Source organism: Lactuca virosa, chromosome 2 (genome assembly GCF_052849685.1).
Source record: "Lactuca virosa cultivar CGN04683 chromosome 2, Lactuca_virosa_CGN04683_v6, whole genome shotgun sequence".
Lineage (NCBI taxonomy): Eukaryota > Viridiplantae > Streptophyta > Magnoliopsida > Asterales > Asteraceae > Lactuca > Lactuca virosa.
The window spans coordinates 156,381,511-156,389,360 of record NC_136427.1 but is presented as its reverse complement, the minus strand read 5'-3'; the positions used below and the strand labels follow the sequence as shown (position 1 = coordinate 156,389,360).

Genomic DNA, 7,850 nt, shown 5'->3' with positions numbered 1-7,850 from the left:
CTCGTACGCCCAGCGTACCGAAGTTACGCCCAACATAGTGGCTGGTGAAGTAGTACGCCCCACGTACCATGATATTACGCCTAGCGTAATTCGAGGCATCAGCCTCCTATAAATAGGATGCGAGGCTGCCCGAGTTATGTTTACAATTTTCACACTTTTACACCTTCTACTTTCCTTTTAGCCTATCCTAAACTAACAAAGCCTAGGGTACCATCCTAGCACCTGAAGAAAGCCCGGAGCCCCGAAGTCTCCGAGAAAAAGAGTTTTTCGAGTCGAAACTCTGCTCGCGCAGATCCCGATTTTTGAGAAAACATCCCGGTTTCATCGAAAAATATTGTTTTAAGGGACAAAGTGCTGTCCAATTATCGTCAAATCAAGTGAGTGTATAGTCACTTTCATCTTACACATAAATATGAAATATTTTATATAAAATTTGTGCTATGTTTATATATGTTGTTTGTTTATTTGAGATAGATGTTGAATGAATGTTTTATATATGTTTAGAATGATTTAAACTGTATATATATAAATTTTTTTCTACAAATATGTTGGGTATAACATGGGTAGATGAAATAGTTGATGTATGATGAAATAAAATGATGAGAGGTCTCGATGTTGACGATGTTCCAGTCATCTAGCAGAATATAGATGTCGACCACGAACTTTTCTAGACAGTCCAGTGGAACATTAACAGGCTCGTAACCTGTAGGTGTTTTTGAACTATGTGTTCATCAGGTATTTTTGAACTATGTGTTCATCAGGTATTTTTGAACTATATGTTCATCAGGTATTTTTGAACTGAGTGTTCACTAGGTGTTTTTGAAATAGGTGTTCATTAAGTATTTTTGAACGGAGTGTTCACCAGGTATTTTGATTTAAGTGTTCACCAGTTGTAATCTAAATATCCTGGCAGCTGCGCCTAATGGATAATATTGGCAGCTGTGCCTAATAGAACATCATAATCCTGGCACCTGCGCCTAAAGGATAACATTGGCAGCTGTGCCTAATAGAGAACATTGGCAGCTGTGCTATTGGCAACGATGGACTTTATGCCTATTCCTTAGGACAATCCTTTGGAATGAATTAGTTAATGTTAGAGGATTATTAGGGTGGAACCTGAAGAAACTGCAGAAGTATCCCTTAAGCAGTGTTGTTACCCCGATGATGATCCTTAAGCTAGGTCCCTTTTATTAGATGTTTAGGGACATAAAGTTAGGGTAACGGGAACGGGTAATCAGGGTTATTGTTGATTGATGAAATTAATAAATTTATTGTTAGTTAATGAAATTAATAAATTTATTGTTGGTTGATGAAAATTAATAAATTTATTTATTGTGGGTTGAAAACCCTATATGCCAGTAGATGTAAATAACTGTTGTAAGGCCTATATCGTACTCTTTATGCTTTTTGGTCTGTATCGGAACACGACATCCCGAGGTTTTGTAATATATTGAAAATACATTTCTTTAAGAAATGCTTTGATAAATTTTTATCATATTTTGTTTTGGGGACAAATTCCGCAACACCTTTTGAAAGATTATTTTGATTTTATTTTAAAAAGCATAAACGAAATCAGTCTTTTCTGGCCGTGAAAATGAGGATGTCACATATTCCCCTCCTTTTTGGATAGCCAAAAATGATGTTTTTGTATCAAGCTACTAATAGGCATGTCTGAGTTATCTATCGGAGTATAAATGACCACCCCTGACTAAACTGTCTTGTGGTGTTAATGAATCATACTAATCCAAGGAAAATGTTTATATGTTAATTCGAGTTACTCTATCCCTCATTGTTGCCTTTATTGACTAACGTCTGCTGCTAAGAAATCACTGAAGCAGTATAGTCAACTCGTTCCTTACGGTGATCCCCCATGATATACATTATAAAATCATTGTTCTAGGATAAATATGTGAGGATCGACGAAGTGGGTAACTAAGGGTAAAAGATCTTATAGATATTTATGTTATGTTGTTGGATAACAGTTGGTTTTTGCAGGTTACTGATTATGGATTAATATTATAATAATATTGTGGGATTGAAAGCTCTATGTATCTCACCAGGTTTCCTAACTGAACTACTCATTTTATATGCATCATAGGTAGTACTGTTAAGACTAGTGGAGACTTGAATAAGATGATGAATGATTAAAGAGAAGACGTGCAATAGTGTTTAGGATCGTTATGTCTTTACGATGTAACTATCTTGTGTATTGATTATGATATCCTTAGAGTTTTATTATTTTGAAACAAACATATGTACTCAAAAAATGTTTTAATATACTGAGATTTTTCGCAAATAAAGATGTTATGATTTTTAAATTAGAAGCTGAGGCGACCGGAAGGGAGGCGAGTGAAGTGAGGCCACTTTCGAATCCTTCTGCCAAAGAAGCATAAAGAAAAAGTTTTTTTCGGTTATGGAAAACAAGAGATGTTACAATACATAGGTGTGGAAAAGGGTGGGTTAAATTTCATATAAGGAAAAAGGGGTGAAGTGTATAAAAGATGAAGAGGGAAGAGGAAAAGGGTTGCCTTGAATATGATGGAGGTGAGGGATCTATTCTATTTATTTATTATTAAAACTAGTTAAAAATTATAAAATAAATTTAAAAATATATATAGTCAATTTACATGTACGAGGGACCAAACACATATGCAATTGAAAGGTGGACTATTGTGTAACATATTTTATAGTTATTGAGACTTTTTGCAAAGGATATGGACTAATTGTTCAATGTTGTCCCTATATTGGTATTGTTTCGTGATTGATATTCTATGTGAGCCCAAAAACAAGTTTATATACAATTTTATTAAACAGTGTCTTTACCAAATGTTAAGAAACTATGTCGACATTTCGAAATTGACATATCTATTCGAAATATCTTTTCATCTTAAAAGTTTTTGAAAAATATTAAAAATGTTCGGAGAATTCGAATTACTTTCGAAAATCAGTACTTTTCGAAAATTTTTATGGAAACAACACTTTTTCTATTTGAAAGTATAAAACTTCGAAGAACATCGTATTTTGCAATTTTCGAACTCGTTTGATTAAGACTGTAAGCGAACCGAACGAACACGAACGTGACTTGTTCATGTTCGTTCGTTTAAGTTAGCCGAACAAATAAACGAACACGAACGGATAAACGAACGAGTTTTCTTGTTCATGTTCGTTCGTTTAACAAATTACATTGTTCATGTTCGTTCGTTTATGTTCGTGAACATGCTAAACGAACATAAACAAACAAACGTAAATGAGCAGAGATAAAAAAAAACATAATTGAAGATAAATAAACATAAACTAACATATAATACACTAATGTAATCAAACACAATTAAACATATGTGAACAAAAAATGAACTTATATGAACGAACATAAACGAACAACATAAACGAACGTTCACGAACATAATTGAACGAACGAGACCATTGTTCATGTTCGTTCGTTTAACTAAACGAACGATAATTTGTGTTCATGTTCGTTCGTTTATTAAATAAACGAACATAAACGAACTTACCGCCGAACGGTTCATGAACAGTTCGTTGAACGTTCAGTTCGTTTACAGCCGTACGTTTGATTCTTATATAATATATCTTTTGGTGGCCATTAAGGTCAATACTTCAAAAAAAACATAAATGTATTTTAGGGTAGTAGCTGTAAACAAGGCAATAGTTGAAGGTCACTTCCTGAATTGTATACATCACTTGCTTGGTGTTATTGGATGTTTTGTCTTTTGGAGAGTTAAGTAGCTTTTTGCGTGTTTACTCAACTCGAAACAGTCGGTGTAGTGTATCTTTCTCAGCTACTTCAGTGTTCTATCTTTCATTCCACGCATCTAACTTCATCTTCCATTAGATCCACTACTACATCTGTCCTCCATTTCAGATCTGTAGTAATTCAAGCCTTGATCATGCATTAACATCGCCTTCTGGAGTAACTACAGATCTATATCAAAACCAGAGGTAAGCACATCGAAATACAAATTTTCAATTCGGATTTCTTTCTGTGTGATATCATTTACATTGTCTTCTTAGTTTTCCTAATTCATCATATGAATGATAATACGATATGCTAAATGAACAATTTTTACCTTGAATTTGTTTATTGTATAGCTGAAATTTAGATGAAAGAAGCCAATTCCACGACAGATCCGATCGGGCAAAACCTAATAAAGCTCATAAGCAATGTCTGCTTCTCCGTGTTTGTATTCACTGTTCTTGTATTTACTGTAATCGCGATAACATACCAACCACCCGATCCATGGGAATCTTCGAGAGCCCTAACTAGGGTTTTCACAGAGGTGGAAAATGCCACGTTTCAGACAGATAACTCAGTCCTCAAAACCGGGGAAGACATCGGAATGGCTCTTCTCAGCCCAAGTCCAGCTCCTTCCGAAGCTGATGTCGAGTCAAGCGACTCACAAAACTCCCCAACAATCGAGAAATCAGAAGAAAAAGGTACGAATCTAAGCTTGAGCTCTGGTGCTTGCGATGATACAAAATTAGTAAACTGTTCCGATAGGGGAGTTTTAATGGCTATCAAGAAATTCAACCTAAAACACTTCAAATCAATAGTGTTTCTCGACTATCAAACACCAGTCAACACCTCAAATCCAAACGAATGTGATGTCACATGGAGATTCCGGAATCGGAAAGAGAAATCCTGGAGAAGGTATAGAGATTTCAGAAGGTTCAGGATCGGATTCACCGATTCCTGCACTTACAAAGTAATCGGAGCAAAAGGATGGCATTCCGGTGTCAATGCTCGTCGTCCCAGGAATAGAATCAACAATTCCACCAGAACTGGAATCCGATCGAATTTCTCTTCTTCTTCTTTCCGTGATGATGAAATCAACGATACAATTCCAATTCTAGGTTCAGATCAATCTTTCAGAAACGGGAAATATTTATATTATTCACGAGGAGGGGATTATTGTAAGAACATGAATCACTACATTTGGAGCTTCTTATGTGCCCTAGGTGAAGCTCAATATTTAAATCGCACATTTGTTATGGATTTAAGCGTTTGTTTAGCATCAGATTACACATCAAGTGGAAAAGACGAAGAAGGAAAAGACTTCAGATTCTATTTCGACTTTGAACATCTGAAAGAAAGTTCTTCAATAGTTGAAGAAGAAGAGTTTCTCAAAGATTGGAGAAGATTTGAAAAGAGAAACAAAAGGAAAATCCCCTTAAGAAAAGTTCCATCTTACAAAATCACACCAATGCAATTAAAAAAAGATAAATCCACAATAATCTGGAGACAATTCGATACCCCTGAACCTGAAAACTATTGGTATAGAGTTTGTGAAAGCAAAGCTTCAAATTACATTCAAAGACCATGGCATTCATTGTACAAATCAAAAAGATTAATGAACATAGTATCTGAAATAAGTGGACAAATGGATTGGGATTTTGATGCTGTTCATGTTGTTAGAGGTGAAAAGGCGAAAAATAAAAACATGTGGCCTCATTTAGATGATGACACGTCACCTGATAATTTAGTTGTAAAGCTTCTAAATGTTATACAACCATGGAGGAATCTTTATGTTGCTACAAATGAAAAGTTTTATAATTATTTTGATAGATTAAGGTCTCATTATAAAGTTCATTTGCTTGATGATTATAAGGAGTTATGGGGGAATACAAGTGAGTGGTATAATGAGACACGTGTCTTAAATGGTGGAAATCCTGTTGAGTTTGATGGATATATGAGAGTTGCAGTGGATACTGAGGTTTTATATAGAGCAAAGACACAAATTGAGACTTTTTATAATTTGACTAAAGATTGCAAAGATGGGATAAACACGTGTTGACCAGGTTTGACTTTTTTCTTTTTTCTTTATTCCATTATTTCATTACAATATGTTTTATATTCAATGTGATGATGAATGTATTCATGAATAAGTTGTTATGGTGTAGGGGGTAGAATTGGAAGATTGTGATGAAAATGAAAGAGGGAGGAACTTTGGAAAAGCTTATAAAGTAATTTGTAAATTTGTTTTTGTTTGTTTAATTGTATTTGATAGAGATTTTATGCAAAAATGATATGGAAATGAGTAGTTTTTGTGGTTAAAATTGATTTGGGTAAAAAATGTATGATTATTTTTTATATATATTCCTTGTAGAATATTTGTTGTGGAATTCAAGACAAATACTTTCTAAACTCATATTTGGTTGTGAAGTTTATTTTCTCTACAATATATTGGTGTTTGATATTTTGTAGATTGGATTTTTATGAAAGTAAGATGTTGCAAGATATACTACATGGTTCAATTTATATATATTTTAGTATAAATATTGGGATATGCTCATGGCTTGTCCCTTTAAAAGTTTGCCCTTATTTAAAAGGCTTCTAGCTCAATAATATTAGTTAGGTGTTGTCATCTTTTTTAGGCCTATGTTTCAAGTTCTATTTATAATATTAGTTAGGTGTTGTCATCTTTTTTAGGCCTATGTTTCAAGTTCTATTTGTCATAAGGTAGAATTAGAAGCAGTCTAGGAGTAGAGTAGATTAAGACCGATTGGTGTGTTAGTTGAAAGACTAGTTGATAAGAATAGTCTATGAGTAGATTGGATTACGTTGGATTATGTTTGACATGATAACTGAAAAGCTAATTAATAATTGAAAAAATATAAGTTAGCTGATAAAAATAATATTTGGTAAAAACTAAACTAATAAGTTATGTGAAATATATAAAATGACACAAAAGAGTATTTAGAAAAATATATTTTTTTATAATAATTAAAAGTTATATTTGGAAATTTTTTAATAAACTTCTGAAAAAACTAGTCAAAATACTTTTTTAAAAAGTTAGCTTAAAAACTTATTTTTTAGATTGTCAAACATAAAGATAAAAGTTGCTCCAAATTTGAGTATATAGTTAACTAGTGTTAGATGGGATGACAGGACCTTAGAGGGTGTTTGTGATTTATCTAAAAACTCATTTTTAACTTATCGACTTCTTGAAAAATCAATAAGTTAAAAAAAATGTTTGAATACCAACCTTTTAAACAATTTTTGGTTTAGCCTTTGAAAAAGAGTTTTGAAGAAGTTACAATTTGTGACTTTTTTGAAATGAGTTATGATTTATTAGAATAAAAAACAAGCAAAAGTTAATAAATTAGCCAAATATTTTTTTTTTAACTTATTGACTTCTGCCACTACAAAGTTAATTCAAACACTTTTTAAAATCTCATTTTCCCACTAAATCAATAAGTTTTTTTTTAGATAAATGTCCCTTTTTAACTTAAAAAACACTCATATTCTACATGCAAGAAATAAAGCTTTAAACTTTATATGCTCGATCAAAACTCAAAAGTAATATATACACTTTATAGTTTCTACAACGAACAGGCCCAATCTTGAAGCCCATTATGCTCCTTAGCAGCCCTTTGTATTTTAACCTGTTAATATTGGTTTATTTCATTTTACCTTAAGTTTACAAAAAAATTCTTTTTTTTAACAGGAAATGACATATTATCGTGTTTTTAAAAATAATCGAGACTTTAATGTTCAAAAAAAAAAATCTTGAAACTAAAGTGTAACTTTCCTGAAAATATTGAGACTTTTCTGACAATTTCCCATTTAGTAATTTACAAAGATGGAGAATCTTGAAAGAATAGCAAACCACAAAAATAAAAAGTTAGTTAACAATGCCTAAAATTCCTAATGTATAGGAATAATAATTTTTTTCAACTGTTTAATAACATTCAAGATAAAGATAAATAATATAATAAGTATTTATGTACCAATAATATTTTTTTAATTGTTTAAGAACCTTCAAGAGAAATATATAATATAAAAAGTACTTATCTACCAATAATATTTTTTAAAATTATATAATATACTAAAT

General features: G+C 32.2%; 1 protein-coding gene across 1 annotated transcript; it reads left to right on the top strand.

The window, feature by feature from the left end:
• The first annotated feature begins 3,739 nt into the window (after nucleotides 1-3,739).
• On the top strand, nucleotides 3,740-6,164 carry SUB1 (calcium ion binding protein). The gene is made up of 3 exons (XM_079078669.1): nucleotides 3,740-3,957; nucleotides 4,108-5,814; nucleotides 5,917-6,164. The coding sequence occupies exon 2, from the start codon at nucleotides 4,119-4,121 to the stop codon at nucleotides 5,808-5,810; it is 1,692 nt and encodes a 563-aa protein (XP_078934795.1). The 5' UTR covers nucleotides 3,740-3,957; nucleotides 4,108-4,118; the 3' UTR covers nucleotides 5,811-5,814; nucleotides 5,917-6,164.
• The last annotated feature ends 1,686 nt before the right edge of the window (nucleotides 6,165-7,850 follow it).

Excerpts from the sequence above, each read along its gene's own strand:
- SUB1 (XM_079078669.1), top strand. The coding sequence starts at position 4,119 with ATGAAAGAAGCCAATTCCACGACAGATCCGATCGGGCAAAACCTAATA.